This window comes from Mustela putorius, unplaced genomic scaffold (assembly GCF_011764305.1).
Source record: "Mustela putorius furo isolate JIRA1106 unplaced genomic scaffold, ASM1176430v1.1 tig00001535_pilon_pilon_pilon, whole genome shotgun sequence".
Classification (NCBI taxonomy): domain Eukaryota; kingdom Metazoa; phylum Chordata; class Mammalia; order Carnivora; family Mustelidae; genus Mustela; species Mustela putorius.
This window is the reverse complement of record NW_025421787.1, coordinates 148,653-176,247: the sequence shown is the minus strand read 5'-3', so window position 1 is coordinate 176,247 and position 27,595 is coordinate 148,653. Positions and strand designations below refer to the sequence as shown.

At 44.3% G+C, this 27,595-nt stretch overlaps 2 protein-coding genes across 4 annotated transcripts in view; one reads left to right on the top strand and one right to left on the bottom strand.

The window, feature by feature from the left end:
• The first annotated feature begins 573 nt into the window (after window positions 1-573).
• Window positions 574-19,353, top strand: LOC123394142 (ral guanine nucleotide dissociation stimulator-like). Of its 3 annotated transcripts, XM_045087813.1 has the most exons (7): window positions 574-663; window positions 14,226-14,813; window positions 15,211-15,318; window positions 16,699-16,892; window positions 17,479-17,538; window positions 18,467-18,666; window positions 18,918-19,353. In XM_045087813.1, exons 2-7 carry the CDS (start codon window positions 14,676-14,678, stop codon window positions 19,328-19,330), a joined length of 1,113 nt encoding a protein of 370 aa, XP_044943748.1. In that variant the 5' UTR covers window positions 574-663; window positions 14,226-14,675; the 3' UTR covers window positions 19,331-19,353. The 3 variants fall into 3 exon arrangements, with proteins under 3 accessions (XP_044943748.1, XP_044943750.1, XP_044943749.1); XM_045087815.1 differs by lacking the exon at window positions 574-663 and having other exon boundaries at window positions 14,008-14,340; XM_045087814.1 differs by lacking the exons at window positions 574-663; window positions 17,479-17,538 and having other exon boundaries at window positions 14,008-14,813.
• LOC123394144 (ligand of Numb protein X 2-like) overlaps window positions 12,171-27,595 on the bottom strand; it is a gene marked incomplete at its 5' end in the record, with an annotated part of 58,333 nt that continues 42,908 nt past the window's right edge. The window contains 2 exons of the mRNA XM_045087817.1: window positions 12,171-12,245; window positions 23,129-23,306. Coding sequence (XP_044943752.1) covers window positions 12,187-12,245; window positions 23,129-23,306 — 237 coding nt within the window. The remainder of the gene's footprint in view (window positions 12,246-23,128; window positions 23,307-27,595) is intronic.

The window sequence follows — 27,595 nt, the reverse complement described above, 5'->3', positions numbered from 1 at the left end:
TTCTTGGGCCCGAGCCGGGTTCTCCCAGTGAAGGTGTCCTGTTTCTTCCTGGACATCGGACTCAAACAAACCAGAGTTCATATAAAACTGGATCAAATGAGGAAACCTTTACAATGACTCAATTTATAAATATTGCTGAAGATCAAAGCGAAGTGACAATGAATTTAATCTGCGTAAAAATCAGGTTCTAAGCGGCTTGTTATTTAAAACCAGAGACAACAGAGACTGTACATCCAGATGACCGCGAGCTGCCCGGGCCCCTGGAGGCGCGGGGGGCGGGGCGGGGGGGCGCGTCCGTCCTGCCCGCGGCCAGCACCTCCCAACGGCCTCGGGCTCCGTCGGGGCGCAGGGAAAGGCCACACGAGCGTTTTCGTCCTGCGGCGCTGGCGCGGCCCGAGGCTGGACACCGGCCGCCTGCGGCCACCCACACGCACCGGCCTGCTCCGGGCCCCCAGGGCTGACCTCCGGGCTGTGTCTGCAGAGTCACACGGAAACCGAGGATTTACTCTTCTTTTAAGAAGGTCATTTTAAAGCTTCATTTATGAAAGTCGCTCGACAGCTTCCGCTGAAATCCCTCCTGCGCGCGGCCAGGGGAGCCGGTTCCCGCCTCTGGCCTCCCGTGGTCTGCGGAGAAACCGCAGGAATGATTTTATTTTTATCAAGGTAATACATGTATATAGTTTATTAAGTAAAATTATATTAAGTCTTATAGTGAAAATTACATCCTTCGGGTACACCCCTCTATACTGTCTCATATATATATGTATACGTACATATACATATATATACACATATATATGTAATATACACATATACACGTGTATATGTGTATATATATATATATAAATGTAAGTATTACATTGGTTTCAGGTGTAAAATATAATGATTTAACAATTCTATACATGACTCAGTGTTCATCATGATTACGTATACTCTTAAACCCCCTTATGTATTTTATCTGCCCCCCTCACCTACCACTCCTCTAGCAAACACCCATTTGTTCTCTGTACTTAAAGAGTCTGTGTTTCTTTTTCTTTGTTTTAATTCTTAAATTCCACGTAGGAGGAAAATCATATGGTATGTCTTTTTCGCACTTATTCCATTTAGCAATATAACCTCTATATCCATCCATGTTGTCACAAACGGCAAGAACTCATTCTTTTTATGGTTGAGCAATATTCCATTTATATATATGTGTATATATATAATATATGTATATTGTATATATTATATATATTATACATAATTTAAATATATATATACACTTAAATGTAAGTATATATATATATATCACATCTTCTTTAGATATATCGATTTATCTAATTTACCTAATCTATTTCTATATATCTATATATAAATAATATATATTCTATCTATATATCAATCAAATCTTCTTTATCCAGTCATTTATGGACACTTGGGTTGCTTCCATATTTTGGCTATTGTAAATAATGCTGCAGTAAACATAGGAGTGCATCTGCCTTTTCGAATTAGTGTTTTATTTTCTTTGGGTTAATACCCAGTAGTTGAATCACTGGGTCATATGGTATTTCTATTTTTAATTTTTTGTAAAACCTTCATGCTGTTTTCTACAGTTGTTGCGTCAATTTGCATTCCCACCAACAATGTGCCAGAGCTTCTTTTTTAAATTTCTATTTTTAATTTTTTGAGAAAGGTTTATACTATTTTCCACAGTGGTTGTACCAATTTGCATTCCTACCAACAGTGCACACGGGTTCCTTTTTCTCCACAGCCTCTCCAACTGTTGTTATTTCTTGTCTTTTTGATTTTGCCATTCTGACAGGTGTGAAATGATATCTCACTGTGGTTTTCATTTGCGTTCCATTGTATAATGATGTTGAGCATCTTTTCATGTATCTGGTGGCCATGAGTATGTCTTCTTTGGAGAAATGTCTATTCAGGTCCTTTGTCCTTTTTAAAATCAGATTATCTGTTTGTTCTTTTTTTGGGGGGGGTACTGACTTGTATAAATGCTTTATATATTTTGGATATTAATCCCTATTGGATATATCATTTGCAAATACCTTCTCCTACTTAGTAGGTTGCCTTTTTGTTTTGGTGATGGTTTCCTCTGCTGCACAAAAAAGCTTTTTATTTTGGTGTAGTCCCAACAGTTGATTTTTGCTTTTGTTGCCCTTGCCTCGGGAGACATATCTAGGAAAACGCGCTGTGATGGCAGATGTCAAAGAAATGACTGCTTATGTCTTCTTCTATGAGTTTTGTTTTTTTTTCAGGTCTCCCACTTAGGTCTTTAGTCCATTTTCATTTATTATTGTGTATGTACAGTATAAGAAAGTGGTCCAATTTCATTCTTTTGCATGTAGCTGTCCAGTTTTCCAAGCAAAATTTGTTGAAGACTGTCTTTTCTCCCATTGTATACTCTTACCTCCTTTGCCACAGATTAATATTAGTGTGGGTCTAGATGATATCCTTATACTTTATTTCTTCATTTATCAATTTAAAACAAAATTGGTTAACTCCCAATCATATGAAGACTTCACTTTTCTATATTCTTATCCCACATTTCTACCCATCTCTGATATCAAAATAATGTTATAATGTGGGACTCTATAAATCACCAATATAAATATAAATAGCTAATGACTACATTATTATGAGTTGCAAATATTTTAAGCAAAGAGGTGAACTAGGACCATGCCTATTATTTCTCCTGGAGTTCATAGCTACTAATTTTTTTACCCTCTAGTTTTCTATGTACTTAATACAATTATTATATACTCTTCCAAATCACTGCTACATGCAATTAATATTTTTTCTGTATGCTCAACATGTTATGTTTCTTTGTTTCCTGGAGAGCTCCTTCCCAAGGTTCTCATTTTGAGAGTACAATATGGAACTGACTGACCTCATGGCTTGTTGAATAGCAGCCATGCTGACACTTTTTTATCCCTCTCCTGAGTCATCTATATCTTTCTCTTTCTTATTTAATCATCTGGACAAATCACATCCTTTAAAAATTTCATAGGCCACAGTCCATGGAAAGTATTTTTTAGGGAAAGGAGGGACCACTCTTTCTTTTGTACCATCACACTTGATTTGGCTGAGTACAGAATTAACTAGTGAAACTGTTCCCCTTACAATTTTGAAGAAATTGTTTCAGAATGTATTTGTGGAGAAGTCCAGTGCCATTCTACTTTTTGGATGTGAACTATTCCCATTCCTTGCATTTGGGAAGCTCTTACAACCTCTTGTTTATCCTTGATATGCTGCAATTTGGGACTTTTTCTTTGGTAAGAGTATTTTTCATTTATCGTGCTGGATATTCAGTGGGCTTTTTCAATGTGGAGACTCATTTCCATCAGTTCTGAGAAAAAATAAACTTATTAGTTCTTTAATAATTTCTTGCTCACTATACTTTTTCTATTCTTCCTTTATTGGAGTCTTACTTGCAATATGATGGGCCTCCTGGTTAAGCCTTGAATCTCAAGTTTTTTCTGCCTTCGTTTTTTGTGTGTTTTTTTTCCCCCAGGTTTTTATTTAAATTAGGTGGTTAACAGATAGGGTAATACTCGTTTCAGGAGTAGAATTTAGTGATTCATCACTTACATATAATACATGATGCCAATTACAAGTACCTTCCTTAATATCCATCATCAAATTTGCCCATCCCCCACCCACTTCCCCTCTGGCAACCCTCAGTTTGTTTTCTATAGTTAAGAGTCTTTTATGGTTTGCCTCTCCCCCACCTTTTTCTCTTCCTTCCCCTTCTGTTTCTCTTAACCTCTTTGCTTCCTGTTCTGTTTTCTAGGGGCTCTTCATAATTTTCTCTTCCAGTCTATTTGTGTTTATAATTAAATTTTATTTATATTTTTAATTTCAAAGTTCTGCTTTTTCTATTTTGAAAATTTTAAGTAGCCCCTTATTCTTATTTAAGGAACTCAATAGTTCCACTGATTCTTTGAAAATATAGTCTGTCTCTAACTTATATATGTTTCTTTTTCTTTTTCTTTTTGCTTTTGCTTTTAATCTTCTAGCTACCTTCATTGTCAGTTTCTTCTGGATCACAGAATACTGTTTGATTCCGATTATCATGTTTTTCATGTTGGAAACTTTCCTTAAATTAATGGACAATTGTTGGAGTGAACTATTGGACGATCACTCATATAAAGAATGAAGCACTGAAAGAAGTGTGTGGGTAGGTCCTGTCAATTGGTGACTTTCACTGCAAGTTAATCAGGTTAATAAGGTGAAGTGTCCTATTTTGTAGAAGAATCTCCAAATGTTTGGATCTGAAAATCTTTTGCTCTGGGAATATTAAAGTGCTATCCAACAGTAAAGTATTATTTTCTTACTTTGTTTTATTACACAGGTTGAAATTCTACTTGGAGCAGACTTTCTAAAATCTATAGCAATCTCAAAGATATTTCATAAACATATTAATGTAATATGGCATTATAAAAATTACTTTAGAATTAATTCTGAATACAATCTCAAGTAATTTGTCAGTTTAAAATGTTTTAGCTAAAATGAAGTTCAAATAATTTAAGACATCTTCGCAGATTTTCACAATATGTTAGACATGTTCTATACATCCTTCTTACCTCTAAATGCGTTAGGAAAAAAAAAAAAAAAAAATGACACAGCATTGTAAAATTTAAGTTTTGGTTAATGTGACTTAGAGAAGTACAGAACTAGAAAAGATTTTGAGCTATCATTCCAAATAAACTCTTATTTTATAGAATAGGAAACAGCATTTGGATCCTTCCTTCAGGCAATTAACTAAAATAGAGAATCAGGACTAGTTAACTATCTTTATATGAGATTCCAAATGTAAATAAACTTTAAAAAAAGTAGTTATATACTTAAAGTTATGCACAGTGCAACATTGTCTTACCAGCTTTGGTCTAAAACAATATAGGTACTTACAGAATTTAGTCAATACCAAAATTTTCTAGTGGTGTTGAGTGCTTTTGATTTAGTTTTGTAAAAAAAATAGAATCTTTTTCTAAAATTTTTAAAAAAGATTTTATTTATTTATTCGAGACACACACAGAGAGAGAGAAACTCACACAAGAGGGTGGGGGAAGCAGAGGCAGAGGGAGAGAGGAAAACAGACTGCCCCACCAAAGCAGGAAGTTTGACATGGGGCTCGATCTCAGGACCCCAAGATCATGACCTGAACCAAAGGCAGATGCTCACCTGACTGAGGTATCCAGGCGCCCCTCTTTTCTTAAAATTTGAAGCAAAAATTTATTCTTGTTATATACATGGAGAAATGAAATGTGCTTGGGATGATACTTAAAAACACAAGTCCAGTAGGATATGGTAAAAGAGCACTGAAATGGGAATAAAGGAATCTGGGTTCTAGTTCACTACGAGCATTTTCAATATGGGCAAATCACTTAACCTCTCTGGGCCTCAACTTCAAGTATAAAAGTGTTTGACTAGATAATCTCTCTTAGGGCCTATCACTGAAAAGTTTCTTTACTTCAATACAATCATTTTCACAGCAATAATATTATTTACTAATGGATAACCTGAGTGATGGACTTAGTTTTATAATTCTGATGTTTAAGTTCTGTCTAATTATTCATTCTGCCATCACCATTGAATAGGAACTTGAGCTTATAGGCTGGTTAGAAAAAACAGGGTGTGTTGGGGCCCAGCAAGCCAGTAAAGAGCAGGAACCAAAGTTCAGAGGTGAATATAGCCACACATGTCCAATGAGCATATCAAGAGACAAGGAGAGGAGAAGGGTGATAAGAGTATACTGGAGAAAAAAGCCATCTTGTACCTTCTCACTAACTTGTCAGGTACCTGGTGCTTTACGGAACTTGATTTCTACTTTGTTATTTTAATTATTTTTTTTTAAGGCAGGGTCATTTCCTAGCCTATTATATTATCATAAGTGGAACTTATATATAGATTTTGGAAAAGAAATCAGTATAGAATAGCTGTTAAAAATACAGACTCTATAATCAGAGAAAGACAATTATCATATGATCTCTCTGATAAGAGGAATTTGAGAGTCAGGGCAGGGGTCGTGGGATTAGGGAAGGAAAAAATGAAAAAAAAAGTGATGGGGACGGGAGGGAAACAAACCATAAGACACTCTTAATCTCACAAAACATACTAAGGGTTGCTGGGGGGTGGGGAGGTAGGGAGAGGGTGGTTGGGTTGTGGACATTGGAGAGGGTATGTGCTATGGTGAGTGCTGTGAAGTGTGTAAGCCTGATGATTCACAGACCTGTACCCCTGAGGCAAATAATACCTTATATGTTAATAAAAATAATTCTTAAAAAAAGAATACAGACTCTCGAGTCAGACTGTCTGGCTTTACATCGTGGATCTAGGCTTTAACTCTCTGTGATATTGGGCAAGATACTTAACTTCATTGTATTCCACTTTCTTCATCTTTAAACGGAGGAAAGGAACAGTATTTTCCTCATAACACAGGTGATGCATTTGCTACACTTTCCGTCTCCTGATAATCCCTTAGTAAGTGTTAGTTACTGTTATTACCTCTCCGTGAAAATTGGCAAAAGAAAAACAAGGAGACATGATAGGAGACAAGAGTGGGGGAGGACAGCCTGGGACCTGCGGGCAAACTGCGGACGAGCAGGAAATAGGGAAAGTGACAAACAAGGCGGGAGAAACAGTATACAAAGAAGCTTTATTAAGGGAGTCTTGATGGATGTTGTTTAGTATAATTCACCCTATTCTACCTTCTCAAGAGATCTTCAGTAAGGAGCTATATTAGTTTTCAATGTTTTGTTTGGTTTTAAAGCAGGATTTGGGTTTCTTTGGGATGAGATACTCTACCAACACTGGTGTCTAGGTGGCTTGATCTTATTCTTATTTCACATATACCTACAGGAGTAAGTAATTTCACCACGAAGACTGCTGAGATTAATAAGCATTTGCTTTGGCAATCTGTCTGGAGCAGAGCAGGCATTCAAAACATGAAACAAAACAAAACCAAACCAAAAAGCAGACAAACCAAAACAAACCAACACCAAGACAAGTTGAATAAATATTAAAATAAAATAAATATAAAAAAGTAAGTAAATAATCCAAATGAGATGCTGGCACATTTTTAACTAGAGAAGAAAACTTAGGTGGTAAGCCTTTGTCGCACATGTTCCTGGTGGAAACAAGGGCACCACCTGTGAAGTAAGTATTCCTGAGAGAGAGAGAGAGAGAGAGCAAGGACAGAAGAGAGGCAGGGAGGGAGGGAGGGAGGGAGGGAGGAGAGAAAGCGCGAGAGAGGAAAGAGAGAAAGAGCGAGACATGAGGGAAGGAAGGAAGGAAGAAAAAGGGAGGAAAGAAGGAAGGGGGGAAGGAAAGAAAAGGGAAGGGAAGAGAAGGGAAGGGAAAGAGAAAATCAAGCCCAGCCAAGCTTCTAGATCTAACTACTAGTGTAGAGGAAACCCAGGACTCCGGAGGAAAAAATGTCAACTGACACCCAGGGTGAACTAAAGGTGGGCACTAGGGCTCTGGGTGTGGAAGATCAGACTTATTTAATGTGAGGATGTCTAGGATGCTATTGAGCTAAGGGAAGTGATCAAACTCTCCTCCTCTGGAAGCTCTAGCTCAAACTGCTTTTCTTGTAGAAAATCGTTCCAAACTAATCCAACCCAGAACAATCACTCCCTCTCCCAGGTTCCACCTGTTCCTGCTATCTGTTTCAGCCTGTCTGATCCTAAGTCACCTGCTAGATTATTTAAGAATAGCTTACATTTTCACATCTTCTCCCCCAAAAGCCAGGATAGGGTTTGATGGGGATGCCGAGCCCTGATTCTCCCGATATGTCTGTCTTCACCAGCACATACCCACCCATACTGTAATTGCTTGGACAGCAGGGGCCAAGGCTAAGACCCTTTGTGTTCCCAGTGCCCTGCACAGGGTCTGGTCCATAAATGCTTGAAAAATGAACAAGGGCTTTCCTCCTATCCCTACTGTACAGTCCAGAATATAGGGCAAGGCATGGGGGAGCTTCTTGTAGAATGAATCAAAGTTACCTGGAATCGGGACATTTGAGTGATAAAGTCTCTCTTTCTCTGTCTGTCTCCCTCTCTCTCTCTATCTGAATCTCTCTTTCTCTTTTGCCTACATGCACATGCATTTTCTTTCTCACCATTGGAACCCAGACACCACGCTGGCAAGAATCCCAGGATTAGAGTAAGGAGTAGAGGAAAGCCATGTCCACTATCCCCTGTCCAAATCCATGACCCATAGAATTTGTGAGCATTATAAATTTTTTTTTATGACATTGCATTCTGGCAAGATAGGATACAGAGTCACACTAAATGGAACATTCTCTTTGCTCCTGATCCTTCTCTACATCTCATCTAAACAAGGAAGTAATACCTTAGGTAGGATTGTCAAATTAAATGCGATGTCCCATTAAATCTGAATTTCAGAAAAATAATAAGTGATTCTTTTGGCACAAGTATGTCCCCAGTATTTCATGTAACATATCCTTTAAAAATATTTATTGTAGGTGCCTCCTTAGCACAGTAGGCAGTGCATCAGTCTCATAAAACTATTTGTTTATCTGAAGTTCAAATTCAGTTGGCACTCCTTTATTTTTATTTGCTAATTCGAGGAACACTTACCTTGAGTCTCCACCCTGGACCTTTTCTCTACCCACACACACTACTTAGGGGAGTCAACACAGTCCAAGCTTTATCCTGACAACTCTGAAATTTTTATCTCCAGTTCAGAAATCTCTACCAATCTCCACACCAAAAGAGTGGACTACCTACATGATAACTCCACTTTTACAGCTGAGAGTCATCTCAGACCCAATCAGAATTGTTGATTTGCAACCCCTACCCACCCCCCCAAGCTGTTGCTCCTCACCCTTCCCCATCTCGGTGAATGGCACTGACATCGACCCAGTTGCTCAAGCCCCCAAGGAGAGCGTCAGCCTTGATTCCTCCCCATCCCGTACTCTGTGTCCAGTCAATCAAGAAGTCCCTTTGGCTCAACCGCCAAAACATATTTCCAGCCCATCGCTGCCTCCTGGTGTCCCCTACAACCCCTCTGGATCAAGGCACACTCTCCTCTCACTTGAACAACTGTACTGGCCACCAAATGGCTTTCCTGCTTCCCCTCTTGCTTCTCTATAAACCCTCTCTACTGCATTCTCCCCGCAGTAGCTGGAAGGATCTTTTTAAAGATACATCATGGAACTCGTCTGCTACAAATGCTCCGATGTTTCCTCACTGCACTAAAAATAAAATGCAAATATTCTTCAAGATCCTTCATGATCTATTTCCTGTACCATCTGTCAAAGGACACCCACCTTTCTGTTTTACAAACATCATAAGGTCCTACGGGACCTTAGGATGTTCTGCCTGAAGTACGGCACCCAGGTGGCTCATTCTTACCATTTCCGCCTCAAATCTCACATCACTTCTTCCATTTAGTCCTCCCTTAGCTGGCCCCCCCCCCCCCACCCTCGTGTCTCCCAAGGCCATCAGCCTGGGGTATTTCCACCTCCAGGCAAAACCCAGTGCATCTGCTTTTTGGTTTTAGTTTGGGCCTGTGCACTGGTTTCTGTCCTCTTGCATTTGATGTTTTTTTAAAAACAGCAGAGAAACAGATTTTGTTAATTTCCTAATTCAATTTAAGAGTTCTGTCCATTCATATATCATTTGACTTATGGTTTAACTACCCACATTTGTTGTGATGGCTTATATAGGTAGACTTATTTCTACCGTATGATTTTTACTTTTCTATAGATCATGCTTTTTTTTTTTTTTTTTTTTTTTTTTTTGTCAGAGAGAGTGAGCGGAGGAAGGCAGAGGCAGAGGGAGAAGCAGGCTTCCTGCTGAGCAAGGAGCCCGATGTGGGACTCAATCCCAGGATGCTGGGATCATGACCTCAGCCAAAGGCAGCTGCTTAACCAACTGAGCCACCCAGGCGTCCCTGATCATGCATTTTTTTTTAAATGATTTTATTTATTTATTTGACAGAGAGAGATCACAAGTAGGCAGAGAGGCAGGCAGAAAGGGAGAAGGAAGCTGGCTTCTCACCGAGCAGAGAGCCCGATGTGGGGCTCGATCCCAGGACCCTGAGACCATGACCTGAGCCGAAGACAGAGGCTCAACCCTATGAGCCACCCAGGTGTCCCGATCATGCATTTTTTTTTTTTCTTTATTTTTATTTATTTATTTGGCAGACAGAGATCACAAGCAGGCAGAGAGGCAGACAGAGAGAGAAAGCAGGCTCTCTGGTGAGCAGAGAGAGCCCGACATCTCGATTCCAGGACCCTGGGATCAACCTGAGCTGAAGGCAGAGGCTTTAACCCACTGAGCCACCCAGGCGTTTCTGCATTTTTAATGTTTCTTTCTTCTCATTTGTTCCCTGTCAAGGAGTTGACATACTTTCTTTATTCTCTAATTTCATCTTTTAGTTTGAAAAAACATATACTTGATTTCTGTGATTTTTGGGTTATCTGAGAGAGCAAGAGAGAGACTATGAGAGGGGAGAGGTCAGAGGGAGCAGCAGACTCCCTGCCGAGCAGGGAGCCTGATGTGGGACCTGGGACTCCAGGATCATGACTTGAGCCGAAGGCAGTTCCTTAACCAACTGAGACACCCAGGTGCCCCACCTTTAAAACTCTTAAGCCCACGTAGGGACGCCTACGTAGCTCAGCCTCTTAGGCATCTGCCTTCAGCTCAGGCCAAGATACTGGGGACCTGGGATTGAGTCCTGCATCAAGCTGCTTGCTCAGCCCAGAGCCCACTTCTTCCTCTGCCTGCTGCTCCCCCTGCTTGTGCGCTCTCACACTCCTGCTGAGAAATAAATAAATTAATAAATAAATGAAATCTTTAAAAGAGCCAAACTCTTAAGCACGTGTAACTTATGTCTGAACTGAGTCTATTACCCACTTAGAGCACAAAATGAGAATCTCAGAATCCTAATGCTATGTACCTTCAGTTGTTCTAACAATGTGCATTATCATGTCATTCCAACTTGTCACTAACATCTCTCGAAATGGCTTTTTCATGGGTTTTACAGCTAGTGGTGATTCAGATTTCCCGACATGTTGGCTAACTACTTACCCACCGGGCTCCATGTTTCCCACTCACTCCTGCAGGTCTGACTTCCGGTGCTGAAATAATCCTTCAGTTGTCCTTCCAGTAGCTGTGGTGGAGGAACCATTTCTCCATCCTTATGTCAAAAAATGTTTCTCTAGCACCTTCAATCCTGGGCATAATCCACAGGTACGAAATTCTGGTGTACAGTCCATTTCTTCATTGCAACCAGAATGGCGAGATGTGTGAGACTTTGTGGATGGAATAAGGTGGTGTCTGGGCCCAGCTTGCTTCCCAGAGCAGAAAGCCGGGACCTAGCTTCCTGGTTTTCAGCCATCCTCCCTAACTGATGTCTGGGAACTCAGAAGCATTCGGGCCCCAGCTGGTCTTCTGGGGACCCCCGGGATCCTGAGATCATGCTGTCACACCTGGGATATCGCCCCGCTTCACCGCTTGAACACTTTTAAGCCAGGAATGTCCCCCACCCTAAGTCTTTCAATCATGCACCTGGTTGTCCATAGAAACTTTGCAGTAGGCCCCTTCAGGTAGGTGCCTGTATCCATCGGCTGTATCCATAGCTGTATCACACTCACAACTGGTTCCCATCCAGGCCCCTCGGGCTCTGAAGCTGCGGCAGGCACCACAGTGGGAGCTAGAGGTAGCTCTTGAGGTGGTTCAGCATCTTCTTCTGAGGTTGGGGCTGTCGGTCCAAGAAGAGAAAGTATCAACCCAATGATTGACTTTTCATGTCCCTCCTAAATCAAGGAAAATTTCCCCACCATTCAATGTTCTCTGAGTCCAGGAAGCAATCCCTAGAGGGTCTCCCCTGATAGCAGGTCATGGGCACAGGGATCTGAGGCTACTCCTTACTCCCGGCCCACCAGATGACAGAGGCCAGCTCTGGGCGGCCTCGGCTGTTCCCTGCACAGGTCTATATCAGCCACCCCCTGTCCTCCTCAGATCAGCATCTCTCTGGTTCTCCTCCCCTCTACCCCCTCCCCCTGCTTGTGCTCTTTTCCCTCTAATAAAGAAATAAAATCCTAAAATAATACATAAAAGCTTGAGCATCAAAGTGAACCTTGAGGCCTTCAAGACCTGGCCGGAAACACCCTCCTGTGTGTATTTCCTTGTCATCTTTCCTCTTGTGCTGATGGCATCAGAGGTGCATGTCATCCCAAGGAGGGAGAAGGCCGATGGTGGAGAGACTCTGGGCTCCTGAAGAACACAGAAAGGATTTCAGTCTCCAATCTGAAGATCCACTCAGCACTGTCAAGGCGGGGACCTCTGTGGTGACAGGCTACCAAAACCTGGGGAGTTACATGGTCATTCAGCGTAATGTAATATAGCTCCGTACAGCATGTTAAAATGACCAAGTTCACTTGAATAGTGATCAGCCTAAAACCTTTAAAGAGGACCAAAGAGGCACCTGGCTTCCTCAGGCACTAGGATCCTTGATCTCAGGGTTATGAGTTCGAGGCCAACATCAGTCACAGTTAACTTAAAAATAAACAAAAGGCTTACACAGGACTAAAATCAGTGAGGCTCAAACAACGGAGCTGGTCTGTGCTGGGATGGATCCTGTCTCCCGTTCATTCAGCCACTGGGCACTGCACACTCAGATGGTGCCAGGGCTTATCAGCCCAGCGGGTTCTCCTCGTGAGAGCTCAGGGTCTAGAGCAGAAGATGGACAGACGAGAAACCAAAATGTGAACGGGAAAAGCGATTGCTCCACAGCAAAAGAGCAAGGGACACAACTAAGGCCCGAACTCCACCCGGTAAGGGGTATGACAAGGCTGTGCTGAGATGACACAGAGAATTCCTGCGGGAGGAAAAGAAGGAGACAGCCCTGCACAAATGCGAGTGCATTCCACCTGGCGGAGGGCACCATGGAGCAGAGGACTGGAGGTTAGAAAGGGGGCCAGGGTGGCCAGAGAAGATGAGGAAGGACCAGAGTGGGAGGGGAGGAGGGCCAGGGCCTGGGAAGTTGGTCAGTATCAGTGCTCTTCTCCCAGGGCTGTGTGACTGCACTTCCCCACACTCAGTGGCTGAACCCACAAACGATGCCTTGTGGTCTCAGGGGATCAGGAATCCAGCAGTGCTCTGCTGGGGGGCTCCTGCCAGAGTCTCTCCTTAAACTGGGCTGATGACAACACCAAGGGAGGACCTGCTTCACCGAGAACCTGAGTGCACTCAGGGGCATGGGCCAGATACAGCCCATCTCAAAGACCTGACTTCTGTCTTTTGTGGGCCCACAGGGCTGGGCCATGTGCGTATGTCTGGGTCATGGTTCCACCTAGGGTCTTGTGCTCCAGTATGAATATTGGAGAGAGAACATGGATCCGAGTCAACATGGGGCTGGGCAATGAGTTTTTTCGAACGAAATCTCAGAAGGGCCTTTGGGTCACGTGGCCACGTTCTGTGTCATGGAAGTGAATCACCAAGTCCGGACCACACTCTGGGGAGGGGTCACACAAAACATGTCTACAGAGGAGTTGGGCAACCAATGGAGCCCCCGAAGGGAGACTGTAAAGATCCCAGAAGGGTCCAGGCCTTGCCCAGAATCAGACTGGTTGGGATGCTTAGCAGGCTTGAACCCAGCTCTTTGAGTATCCTCAAAGTTGGGGTCCTGGATGCAACCTAGCCATTCACTGGGGGCTCTGGAAAAGTTTTTCTGGAAGGAAGTGGCTGTTGGCCTGGAAATGTTATCAGGCTGAGGGTGATCATTGGTCTCCTAGACAGGAGACATATGCCCAGTTTCTTGTCTGAGGAGGCTCCCGGGTCATGGCGACCCACTGGATGGACCCCTATCTGCATCACACCCTTTGGATAGGAGAGAATGGCCTGCATCCCGGGACAGGTGGTCTCTAGGGCTAAGGGTACATTCTGACCATCAAGGGCCAAGAATCCAGTCCCTTCTTTAGGGTTTGCATTGAAAATGCAAAGCCTAAGACCTTGGGAACTAACACCCCAGCCTCTGTAAGTGGGGCTGTCCTCTTCTGGGACTCCAGAATGTGAGAACCGATGAACACATGTGTGCACACAGGAGCTTGTGTGCTGGTGCACACAAACACACACACCCCAGGAGGGACTGTGGGGTGGGATCTGATTAGTAGCAGATTCCAAGAAGTTGACAGGAGGGTGGAAATTGGGTGGGAGGTATTTCCTCCATGTGACAGCACTCTTCTAACATCATAGCTATTATCCAACCTATGCCTTTGGACATCTGATAGAAAGACATGCTGGATTCATCCATATTTGGCAAGAAGACCATCCCTGTGTGCCACAATGGCTTCTCTAGGATCTGAACCAGGTAAGAATAGAGACTTGTGTCTGAAACCAGGTGTGTTTGCAAGCTGGGGCCCTGGCTGCTCCCAGACCTTCCCTGGGGGCCTGTGGAGAGGGGTGTGTTGGGGTTACTGTGTACAGATAAGATGTGTCCTTGCATGCAGAAGGGAGATGAGGAGATGGCAGACAGGAGCACTGTTCGTGTAGGGGTCCAACCAGGAGTGGGCCCCGATAGGGCATCTCAGGAAGTGATGTCACTGCCTGGATCACAAAGGCCTTCAGAACTTGGAACCCCTGCAACCAGGCAGCCAGTCTAGTCCAGTAGCAGGGTTACTGGACTCAGGACCTAGACACAGAAAGATGTTTTCCTGTTGTGTACCTAGTTTCCGGGGCTCTGGGTACCAGAACCCCCAGGAAAATGACTTGTTCCCATGCTGCAGACATTGGCTAAAACCACCCCCCCAATGCCGCAGAACCTTTCGAGGGAGACGCCATAAGGTACTTACTACTGAGGAGACTAGGCGATGCCCCCCCCCCCAACCATCCTAGGGAAGCCCCATCCCTTCCTCTGGAGTTTGAGGGGAGGAGGGATATGTGGGGGTTCCTGCCCATGGGCTGGAGGAGGGTGAGCACAGTGGATACCCTGGTGATCCCTTCTTGTTCACACCAATGTCAGGGTGGGCAGGGTGCACAGGGGATTCCTGAGGTGACTCTGAGCTGTGCCAGAGCACATCCAAGGCCCTGAAGCTGGGCCACGTTTCTCTCCTTGGGGGAGGGCTCTGCCACCTGGGCTGTGGTGTGTCTGGAATGGAGCGCCCTGGGTCTGAACACTAGCAAACGCCTCCAGACAGGGCTCTAAGGCCTCCTGCCTGGCTGCCGGGCACTGTCTTTACAGAACGCCCCAGAGGACATGGTGCAGGAGGTGACCGAGGAGATTGCCTGCTCTCCTTCCTCCAAGGATAAGAAGCCTCACACGGCCAAGAGAGTCTGGCGCTGGCTCAGGGTGAGTGCAGGTGCTGGGGAGACCCGACCCCGGGGCGCCCATGCAGCACCAAGGGCCCCACTTCCTAGAAGCCAACCAGGCCTCCTAGAGTCCTGTACTCCCGTGAATCTGCATCCCATCTCTTCCCCAAACTGGCCCACATGGTCCTGCCCACGCCTTGGACAGAAGCACTGCCATTGTCCACATACTTATAGGAGTATCATTAAAGAGACTTTAGACCAGGTCTCATCCCGTTGATTTAGACTCCTTTTGCCCTGGCCAAGGCATTTTTCTAACTCGTGCTCCCAAGTGCCCCCACTGGCCCAACAGTCCTTCCTCAGCTTCTGCAAGTCTTGCAAATGGGAGACTTTGATCCAAAGGGACATGGGTCCCATGGTACTCTGTCTCTTGCTCTGCGCTTTGGTATTGATGGAACACATTGTTGCCCCCCCCCCCCCCCCAAGGAATAGGAACAGGGGCCTCACTGCACTGCACTGCACGGCAGTCCTGAAGGCCAGTCATTGATCACAGCCATGGAGCCCTTTACTGCGGCAGGACTGGATGTAATCCCCTTCTCTGGCCAAGGCACAGTGCTGCATCCTACAGCCTCTGTTCCTTCTTATCCTAAGCCCCCTCGCCTTAAACATCTCTGTGTACTCGTCTCAAGAATGGGATATGTTGGGTGCCGGGGTGGCACAGGGGTTTCAGCCTCTACCTGCAGCTCAGGTCATGGGTCGTGGGTATCACAGTCCTGGGATCGAGGCCCACGTTGGGGGCGTGGGGTCCTCTGCTCAGCAGGGAGCCTGCTTCCACCTTTATGTCTGGCTGCCTCTCTGCCTACTTGTGACCTCTCTCTCTGTCAAATAAATAAATAACAAGTCTTTCAAAAAATAAAAAGAATGGGCTATGTTATCAGAAATCACAGGATCCATGCCACTCATGCAGGGACGTGCTATCCATACTCCGCTCACAAAGGGACCTGAGATACTAGCAAGTTCAGACATCATTTCTTTCAATTCTTTGTATGGATACCAAGAACATTTTCTCATTGCCTTAAAGGCTTCTTAACTGATTGGCTGATAGATGGATTTGAGAGAGAGTCAGGAGGAGAGTGGGGAGAAGCAGACAGAGAGAGGGAATCCTCAAGCACACACTGCCCTATGGACACAGCCCTACGAGGAGCGCAGCCTCAGGACACGGAGACCATGACCTGAAGCAAAACCAAGATCCTTAGGCTGAACCCAATGAGACACTGAGTCACCCGATTCTTTTTCGGACTCTGGGCTCTCTTGTCCCACCTCTTGCAGAAGTCCCTGAGATCTGGGGGCTCATTCTGCCCTCCTAGCCCCAACCCTCCTGGTGGACACAGCACTGACTCATGTCTCCTCTGATTCACCTCAGGGGAAAAATCGTTCAACCAGGAAGAGGAGGAAGACCTCGGTACTGATGGCCAAGCGGGCCGACAAGCTGCAGGCCGCAATAGATCACCTGGTGCCTGCCGTCATCAGACAAGATCTACACTGTGTCCACACCTTTCTGGACACATACCGTCACTTGGCCACCACCCAGGAGGTGCTGGACCTCCTCTTTGCAAGGTGAGCACCCTCCCCTGCCCCTAACTGCTCTGTGAGATTTGGCCAATTCCTGTTGTGAGACTCTGGCACGTCCCCAAGCTTCCCCAAGCTTCCCTTGCTCCTAACTGGGGCAGAGGTATTATAGGGACTCAGTGGGGTCTTGTAGGGAAAGGACACCTGGGAGCCTGCGCCAGTGGAAAATTCTGCTGGAGGGCCTGTGGGCATGCTCTTTGCTCATTCCTGTGCCCCTCATGATGAAGCCACTGCCTCATCCCTGACTCTCACTATGATCTTGAGCTGTGCTCCTTTGCCACTGAAAGGGAGATCTGAGACTCCTTCTGGGGCCTGTGTCTGGCTGAATCCAGAGCAAGCATCCCTGGGGGTGAGCAGGGGCCAGGCCCACTCAGATGTCAGTGATGGGCTGGTTGGGGCCCTTTTATTCAGCAAGCATTCAGGAAGCCCCGGTAGGTGGAGGCAATTATCTAGGAGCTGAATGGGATCCCTGCACAGAACAGAGAGCACCCCAGGGCTGCAGGCTAGTCGAGGGTCAGGCGGTGAGAGCCAACATCCACAGATATCTCATGCGATGCCCCCTGGCCTCCTCTAGATTCGGATGTGTTTATTCCAGCTATGATGAGGTCGGCGGACCCCAGGAGCAGCGCAACATGTGAGTAAGCTTTGGCTGCTTTAGGAGGGCCTTCCCTGTCCACCAGGGTAGTGAGGGTCCTGTGAGTTCGAGGGGCTGCCGGACGTTCAGACTCACCTCGTTATTCTTGCTTTATGGTAAATGTCTGAGAGCTTCTACTGGAAACTGGGAAGGTGCCCTGGGGGACTGGGGTAGGTGTGTGAGCACTGTGGGAGAGCAGAGGGGGTTGGAGGACAGCTTCAACCCCTGAGAGGGTCATGCTCCATCCCTGCCCCCTCCCAGCCCTCTCTCTGCCCCAATTCTGGGACCCAGAACGCAGGATTGAGGAACCATCGCACAGCAGTCTGTTGGCACCTGCACGCTGGGTGCTCAGAGGGGGCTCAGGGAGAGTGGTGACCCAGTAGAGCCCAGGGAGCAGCAGGCATCCCACACCCTGTGGGAGGTGAATGTCAGTGGAAACAGACCCACTCTCATGGTACCTAGTGAACGGGCAGAGGAGGTAACGGTGGAGGTATGGGGAGGGTCCTGGGAAGGCCTGGCTAGAGACAGAGTCCCTTTGTTCCCTCCTCGGTTGGATCTTCACGGAGCAGAGGCGAGTGCAGTGAGGGTAATTAAGAGGTCAGACACCACCCCTTCCCGGGCACAAGCAGTTGAAGTGGCTCGTGGGCAAGGAGACAGACTGAGGAGTGTGTCCAGCTCCCCTAAGAAGTCCAGAAATGCTCACCCCATTGACCAAGGACTCCCACTCCTAGCGGCTTTTGGCCAGCCTGCCGTGTGGGAGCAGGCCTTTCTCGGCAGGACTGCCAGGTCGCACGTGGACAAGGAGTCCGACTGGTCTCAGACAGGAGCTGACAGCCCAGGGGCCCAGGTTCCCACATAGGTTCCCTGGGATATTGGTTTGGATGCGTACCCTGTCCTCTGACTTCTCTGCCTCCATGTCTGTCCCCAGGGCCGTCTATGCCATCCTTAACACCTGGGTGGAAAAGTATCCAGGGGATTTTGTGCAGCCTCCGGAGTTTCCCAGCTTGCATACGCTGCTGGCCTACCTGCAGGTCAATGTGCCGGGCTCGGACCTGCAGCGCTGTGCCCAGCTTCTGCTTCCAGAAAGGCAATGCGCTCCTGAAAAGACCACGGAGCCAGAGGCTGGGGGTGAGGAGGACTGGGGGTGACTGGTGTGGGCCTGAGGCAGAGGCAGGGTGGGCCACCCTGAGGAAGCCTCTGTAGATTGTAATTGGGCTGAAGAGAGTGAATCGTCTCAGATCCCTGTCCCCATGGGCTTCCGTCGGGGACACCTTCTGGGGGCTGGGTCTTGAACGCAGGCCACGCTGAGTGGTGGGGAAAGGGAAAGGCAAAAGAGAAGTCAATCAAGCTGATGATGCTTTCTCTTCTCGGAGCTACAGCACCGGCCCCAGAGCGAGATCAGGATGTGTCTCGGGAAGTTGTTCCAGCAGCCACTCTGGCACCCGCGGCACCTCTGGGGCCTGAGCTGGCCCCCGCCATCCCTGCTATGGCTGCTCACTATGGGTTAGGAAAACCAGTGACACCCCCTGACCCATTGGGGCCAGGGCAGATGGTCGTCAGGGCCCTCGTTCACTTCTCTGCCACGGAAGAGCCACCAGGCCTTTTGAATTTCCTGGATGACCAGCAGGGTCCTGCCACCGAGCTGCCGCCCCCTGCCTCCGTGGAGCAAGCAGGCTGGGCCCCCGAGCAGCAGCTTGTGCTTGCTGCAGCTCCAGAGCATGACTGGAGCATGACATCATTACCTTCTTTATCGTATTTGTTTTCTGTGTTCACCTCTATAATTACTTCATAGATGTTATTTGTTAAATAAAGTAGAATTTGAGTTTATATAACATTTTACTCGCATCCTTTGCAGTGGGATATGGAGGTCTCATTAGGTCCATCCAGAGTGTTGCACAACCATGTCCTTCTACGACGTTTCCTCACAGAGACACCCGCGCTCCTCATCGCTCACTGCTCTGTCCCTCCCCCAGTCCCTGCAACCACTGCTCTTCTCTTTGTCTTGGCCACTTCACCTCAACTTGGATTTTCCTCTGCCTGGAAAACTACAATATGGCCTTCTGTGTGTGTCTGCAGAACATAAGAGTGATTCCCCTCTTTTCAAACTTTTTTAGAGACGATATAGGTATTTTCGTTTTTGTGAATCTTCTGCCAAAACAAACAATGAAACAGCACAACACAAAACAAATGACTCTTTTGTCTGGTACACCGCCAGCTAACTGCAGAGAAAGACCCTCCCTTTTGAGAAAGAGCAGAGTTGCTACCCTGTGTGGTGTGCGACATGCTGGAAAGAGCCGCCGGTACCCACAGAGCAGTGGCCCTCCCAATACCTGGTTGTGTATACTGGTCTGCACACAACACACAACCTCAAGAAGTCCACAGAATTATGAGCTTGGACTGATAGACACCCTTTCGATACAGGCAGACCCCCCAAATAGATTTCATTATCCCATGTACTGTTCATCTGAAATATCATTGTTCTTTGTGATTCACCTGAAAATGCTCCGCCCTGGGGACAGACATGGAGGCAGAGAAGTCAGAGGACAGGGTACGCATCCAAACCAAAATCCCAAGGAACCCAAGTGGGAACCTGGGTCCTGGGCTGCCAGCTCCTGTCCGAGACCAGTCAGACTCCTTGTCCACCTGCGACCTGGCAGTCCTGCCCAAGACAGGCCTGCTCCCACACGGCAGGCTGGCCAAAAGCCACTAGGAGTGGGAGTCCTTGATCAATGGGCTGAGCATTTCTGGACTTCTTAGGGGAGCTGGACACCCAGAACACCAGGTAACAAGAACAAAAGGAGCGCCAGCATGGCCTGGCCACCGGCAGTGGTGTGCACACGCTCGGCTCCTGCGCCGCCGAGGAGACCACTTCTCCCCCACTGGTGTGGTACCGGGCCTTTCTGACATGCTGGGTTTCAAGTGACACGTCAGTGTATCAGGCTGAGTACTCAAGAGGATAAATGAGTTCCCTCTGCTGGCTGAGCCCTCACCATTAGGTAGAACGGCCATGGTTTCATAGCAACCATTCCAATCTATGCCTACAGGGCCCTGAGATACGAATTCTGTTACTGTTTCAGGCCTTTTTGGTCTTTTTCACTACCACAAGGACAAGTCAGTAAGTTAGATGATAGACAAATGAATTCCATTCATCCTGGATTTTTCTGCTATTCTTTACGTGAAAGGACTTTTAAAAATATATATATATATATATATATATATATATATATATATATATCTCACATAGCACTATACAAATGCTAGTTATTACAAATTACATCCAAATGAAGCTAGATGTCTCAGAAACTGGCATTCTTATTGTTTATTTTTATTTTAAAAAATCAGTCATTTTCCTACTTGGCTCAGAATCAGAAAGTTTCATCATAGTTCAGTTTTAGGATTCCTCTAAAGTGATCTAGAAACAAAGACAGTAATACACATTCTTCCAACTTCAATACCGAAGTATATACAACACTCATCAGGAGCTGAAACACTTTCATGAGCAGACAATGACCAACTACAGAATGTCCTGGTGGGTTACAGTCCCGAAGGTGGTGAGAAGACCTACTCTCGCACACCCGTGGTTTGGCTGAAGGAGTCTCTCATGTTCAATGAAAACTGAGTTCTGACATCCTGCCTTTTTAGACAGAGTTAACAAGATTAAGAAAGGGGATTTAGTAAAGCTTTTCAAAAGGCCCCACACTTTGACCTGTTTTTTCTGGTGAAAAATGCACACGAAGTCTAAGCATGTACACGTGTGGTAAATGACAGCTTTTCTAAAGCAAGAGCATGAACATCCAAATCTCATGGCTGGCCCACTTGAGAACCTTCTTAATAGTCATGGACAGAATGGCTTTATTCATTTTTTATAAACAGATACACCAAGTCTTTTTAGCTGAGTTCTTACATATTAAATTTACCTCTAATAAGGTAAATGGTTTATTTTTTAAGAATGTTAATTTTTTAAAAATTACAAAAAATCTTTTTTACAAACTCATGGCCCGGAGTACAAGACCTGAGCTGAGATCCAGAGTTGGATGCTTAACCGACTGAGCCACCTAGAGGCCCCTTAAATTTATCTTTTAAAATATAATAACCTAAGGAAAAAATTACCCTTTTCTTCTATAACTTGATATGCCATTGCCACTTTCATCTCTGACCAGGACCTTCCCCCTCACACCCTGGACAAATGAATTTACTATGTTCCATACTGAGAAATGTTGTCACTATTATTCCATGAAACTGCTCAAATGCTGTCAGTACCTTGGAAGCCCAAGCCACATGACCCACGACGGGGACCAGCTGGAGTCCTACTCATTCTCACTGAAGGTGCCTGGCTGCTCTTCAGTAGCCTGGGCTGCCTCATCGACAGTCTGGACCTCAAGTGCTTTCAGGACAATAGCAGGGGACGCGGCGCTGGCTTTTAGCATAGCCATGGCCTCACTGTGACTTCAATTGTTCAAATCAATGCCATTGATATTCAGCAATATATCACCTGTCCAAAGGAATAAACAAGAAAATGAGATGAGCTACCAAGTCATTATCTTCCCTATACATCCTGTTATTTGTAATTTTTTCACATCTCTGTCATTCTTACGATATCGAGGGAAAAATCCAATTCATGGAAAACATTCCAAAACAACTCAAAACTTTAAGATAATTTCATCATATATAGGAAAAAATGTGGCTTGAGGCACTGTGATGTGACTGGAAGTCCAAGTCATTAGACCTCGTTTTGCTAATGTTGTGCAGGACCTGGGCATGTTCATTTCTCTTCTTTGGGCTTCAGTGATCTCTATAGTTCTTTCCTGCTCAAAATTATTTGATCTTTTGCTCTTAGAAATGAATGTTTAACATATCCTGTTTTAGAGTTACACAGTTTTATAGATATAGTCCTACAGAGTTTGCTCAGCGTGAATGTATCAGAATACTTAAAGAGAAGAGATCCTTGGGTCTACACAAAGAAATGAAACTTGTGATTTGAGCATCTTTTGCTTAAGGAAGAAAAAAAAGTGTTTGTTGCCCTGCCAAGTAATATAATAAAAAAAAAGGGCAACGAGGATTATATAAAAAGTTAGGAAGGAAAAGATGAGTGTTCTATTTTTTGGAGGGTTTTTTCCTACATAAAATAATGCAATGATCTAAATAAACATTAGAAAATAACGGAAAGGGCGCCTGGGTGGCTCAGTGGGTTAAAGCCTCTGGCTGCAGCTCAGGTCATGATCCCAGGTCCTAGGATCGAGCCCGCATCGGGCTCTGCTCAGCCGGAAGCCTGCTTCCCCCCCCCCCCACCCCCCCCGCCTGCCTCTCTGCCTACTTGTAATCTCTGTCTGTCAGATAATATAATAAATTCTTAAAAAAAAAAAGAACAGAAACATCATCAAACTGCAGCAATTTTCCTTCCCATTAGGCATTGTTCTAACCTTAGAGAAAGGTTTTACACATATATATGGAAGGGACACTTTAGAAGATTTTTAAAAAAATCATATTTAATAGAAAATTTGGGGGAATATTTGTTACTTTTTTTCAAACATGAGTTGCATGCAGGGAGAAGATGGGAGAGTTTCACTGTTCCCAGCCCTCCCTATCTTACCTCTTTTGATGCGGCCATCACGTGCCAGACAGCCATGAGCTGGCACACTGGTTACAAAGATGGGCAGTTCACCACTCTTGCTTCCTCTGTCCCCTGCCACTGTCATTCCCATTGACTTAGGTGGTTCCTTCTTTACAGTAATGTGTTTTTCTTGGCATGTAACACACTGGGTAAGATCCTAACACAGGAGAAGAAAATTCATTGCAAAATAAATAATACATAGCTGAAGTAAGGTAAGGAAACTGAAGGAAAAAATACCATGGCAATGATAAAGTCACTGTTAAAATCAGTTACTGTAGAAATAATACACAGTTCCTCATGGTACAAACATGACACCGAACACTGGGGATCACAATGTCAGACTTTGGACGGCTGTATTTTCATATGACTATGTATGGAACAGAAAAAACTCAGGACTGTTGACATATGGAAGTCAAAATAGGGCCAATTCTACAAAGGTCAATAATGCACTTGAGTTTTAAGATTCTGAAGACAAGCTAATTAATTTTATTTCTCTCTCTCTCCTCTATTCTTTGAGAGAAATGGTGACAGAACAGTACAAAAGTAAAGTGCAGATTTTGTTAACTGCCAGAAAAAAGCTATAGATCTATCTTCTGTTTCTTACTCATGAGAATGCTCAGTCATGAAATGGGTGCAAACTGATCTTCACAACCTTCACGGAAAGCTATAAGGATATGAAATAACTGAATTTTTGAAAAAGTTAAGGAAGAGAACAATTTTCCAACAAACTGTGTTCTCAGGAAAAAGCAATTTTTACCGATATTGATTGTTTCTATTTATGGGGACATCCTAGAAGAAAAGGAAAATTTAAAACACCACCCTTTTTTAAAATTAGAATGCTATAAAAAACAAGGTGTACCTATGCAATATTAATATTAAAATAGCAATAGTAACTAACATTTCTTGAAGATTTACTATGTGTAAAGCAAATGGCTTCACATGTATTATTTCATTACATGGTTTCATTACATTTCATTACAATGGTCCGGAGTGTAAATCCTATGGTTGGCCCCATTTTATAAACAAGGGAATAGCCTTATTAGAAAGGTCATGTAGGGGCGCCTGGGTGGCTCAGTGGGTTAAGCCGCTGCCTTCGGCTCAGGTCATGATCTCAGAGTCCTGGGATTGAGCCCTGCATCGGGCTCTCTGCTCAGCGGGGGCCTGCTTCCTCCTCTCTCTCTGCCTGCCTCTCTTCTTACTTGTGATCTCTGTTTGTCAAATAAATAAATAAAGTCTTAAAAAAAAAAAAAAAGGAAAGTTCATGTAATTTGCTCCAAATTATATAGCTACGCATGATCACACTGGGATCTGAGGTGATTCAAGTTTAAAAAAAATACACATACACACACATAGTGTATATACATAAACATGTATTCATATGTAGTTGTGTATGTTCATACAGCATGATGCTATATGCATCCACACTACAAGGGTGCTATCCCATTAGGTGTAATAATGGAAGCTCCTATCTCAAAAGGTTCCATAACACATATACTGTAACAGCATAGTGTAGATAACAAGATAACTATTACCACGACTAACAATATCAACAGCAGAACTAGATGAATTCTTTTGCTAGAACTGTAACATTTCCTTTAGTGACACTGCTTCAGAGCGGACAGGTACGACGTGTCAGTCAAGCCCTGCACCGGCAGGGGTGTCTGCTCTTCTCTGCTCCTGAAACCAACACTCTGAAATTTTCTTGAGGGCACTACTTAAATAGCCTAGAGTTCCTAGAATTTTGACCTCATAGAAAACCTGTAAACGTCCACAGGTGGTATCATAGCATATGACATCTATGTTCACATCCTTCCAAACTGGGTAAGACCCACGTTATTATGAAGACAATCCAGGTAAACTCAGCTGGGAGCACATTGACTTCAACGCTTGTGTCTGTCAGGTATCGAGTCAATTAGAGGTGGTTGTTTTATTCCTCCATATGGCTGAGATGTATGCATTTTAGCCAAACTTCAGGGATTACTCTTGGTATACTTCATGGAAACTTCTAAGGGCTTAACACTGTATGAATGTTTCCAAGCAGGGGCTACGCAGGGGCTTAGTAATAGAGTAATGTGTGCTTTAATTTTTAACAATGATTATCCTCTGAACAGGTTGTTTTGATGAATTTGTATTTGTTTTCCCTAGGAGACCTTTATTTTTTTAAAGTAGGATTTGACATCACAAATGCTGTATGTTAATGGTAAATTGCTAAATTAATGCTTAAAATTACATTTCATGTGGCTGTTCTAACAATCAGGTTTACAGAGCACCTAGAGTAAGAATTCAGCATTGCTATTTAAAACACCACACTTAAAATTAAGGAAGAGGAACTAGTAAAAAGAAAAATATTTGTGCCCAAAACAAACAAAAGGACATAAATCGTCCTCTATATGAACGCTGAAATGGTGAAGTAGTTCCTAAGACAGTCTTAAATTTGTAGCATTGTCTTTGAGCACCCATATTTCCACTTTCTGTAGAATTCATGGATTCAGTTACCAAATTTTGCCTTAATTATGATTCTTTAGGAATATGTATATATATGTAACTTGTAAAGCAAGGACCAGCGATATGAACAACTCCTATTCAAATTCCTTTTCGAAACAATAACTGCTTTTCGTAGTCATCATTGTGAAAGCAAAATTATAGGTTCCCTTCACACATTTCATTTTCTGTTCAAAAATAAGATGAAGTTTGTGCTTATAATTTCTTAAAAGTTTGAACTGAACAAAGACCACTGACAAGTCTATACTTCAGCTCAGAAAACAAGATAAACCTGATGGGCCAAAAATACTTGTGCCTTTAAATGATGCTTTCTTGGGGCGCCTGGGTAGCTCAGTGTGTTGAGCCACTGCCTTCGGCTCGGGTCATGATCTTGGGCTCCTGGGATCGAGTCCCGCATGGGGCTCTCTGCTCAGCGGGGAGCCTGCTTCTCTCTCTCTCTCTCTCTCTCTCTCTGCCTGCCTCTCTGCCTACTTGTGATCTCTGTGTGTCAAATAAATAAATAAAATCTTAAAAATAAATAAATACATAAATAAATAATGCTTTCTTGGGCTCCTGTGACATTACAGAGTTATTCTCTCAAATTGTACTTACATTAAGAAGCCACTTTAAGCTAAACATGTGTTTCTCAAGTCATTCTCCTTAAGTAAAATTAAATTGCTTTGCTAAATTAAAACTTATTTACTGGTCTACTTAAAAACTATAGGAAGTAAAAAAAAAACAAACAAACAAAAAAAAATCTATAGGAAGTTTCCGATGTGTGATTTTCACACAGTTGGTAAATAGCATCATTGTAAAAATTCTGGCCTACTAGAAGTTGAGTTCAAATGAAAGATCAAATGAAGTAAATAACACTGAGAACACAGTAAAGTGCCACTGTTTTTTGATTTCTACTGATTTCTGCATCCAAAGTGAGACAGCATCAGAATTTTTGGCACAGATAAATGACCTAGGAATATATTATCAAAGCACTGAAAGATGAAAGATGCAGCAAAAAGCTCAACATACGGGAATTTAAAATGATCTAGGGTAGTATTCCTATGAACTGTAACATAAAAAGAAATGCTTTCTGTGTTTTGCATGTACCTATCAGAAAGTATGATTTATGCTTCATATTCACATAGAGAATTCTGTTGTTGTAGGCAACCTGCCCAACCGCTAAGTATGGACTTGTTGGTCATTGCCTTTTTTTCAGTTACATAACCTCCTGTTACAACTGAATGAGCAAACCAAGATAAATCCCACTTTCAAGCAGGACCAAACAAAGAAGTCTTTCTAGAAGATCAAACACTTCTCATCAATCTGGCAGAGGGACCTTCTTACTCAGAAACCACCCCTACTGGCTGAGGAACAGACTGTACAGGGACTCTCAAGGTAGCCAAACACACATTCCACACCCCCAAACACCTTGTGTTCACCTTTTCCAACAGAGTAACAGCCCTCATTTAAATCTTACCAGTTTGTCACAAGGATTCCCTGAGGGCAGATGAATGAAAACATGCAAACTCGAGGCCTCACCTTGTGTGAGCTGGGTCTGTTGTGGTACAGCGGCTGTGCATGGTGCTGGCTGCTACCCTGAGCTCCTGTGTCCTGGACAGGGTTACCAGGCTGGGATTTCCCCGGCCTAGCAATTGTTAAATCCACCCTGTCGCCACTAGCCTGGAGAAAACACACATATATAATCACCAGTCATGAATGATGCTTCTCACTTAAAAAAATTATAGGGAGGGTCATTTTCAATGCACTTATCATCGCTGTATCAGAGCCTCACCTGAGTGGGGACTGAAGGACCCTGCTGGGGGTGGGGTAGACGAGGGAGTTCATTTCAGGAGCTAATACTTTAAAACTTCTGCAGGTAAAAGAGCCACACGCAGACCTCTTGGGTAAACCTTCCCTAATCCTGGAAATACCAAGGATATAACCAAAGCAAAGCCTGGGTTCTGATCT

Coding starts and splice junctions, on each gene's coding strand:
- LOC123394142 (XM_045087813.1), top strand. CDS start 14,676: ATGTTTTCCTGTTGTGTACCTAGTTTCCGGGGCTCTGGGTACCAGAAC. Junction 14,814..15,210: donor TTCGAGGGAGACGCCATAAG/GTACTTACTACT, acceptor CTGTCTTTACAG/AACGCCCCAGAGGACATGGT. Junction 17,539..18,466: donor CCCCAGGAGCAGCGCAACAT/GTGAGTAAGCTT, acceptor GTCTGTCCCCAG/GGCCGTCTATGCCATCCTTA.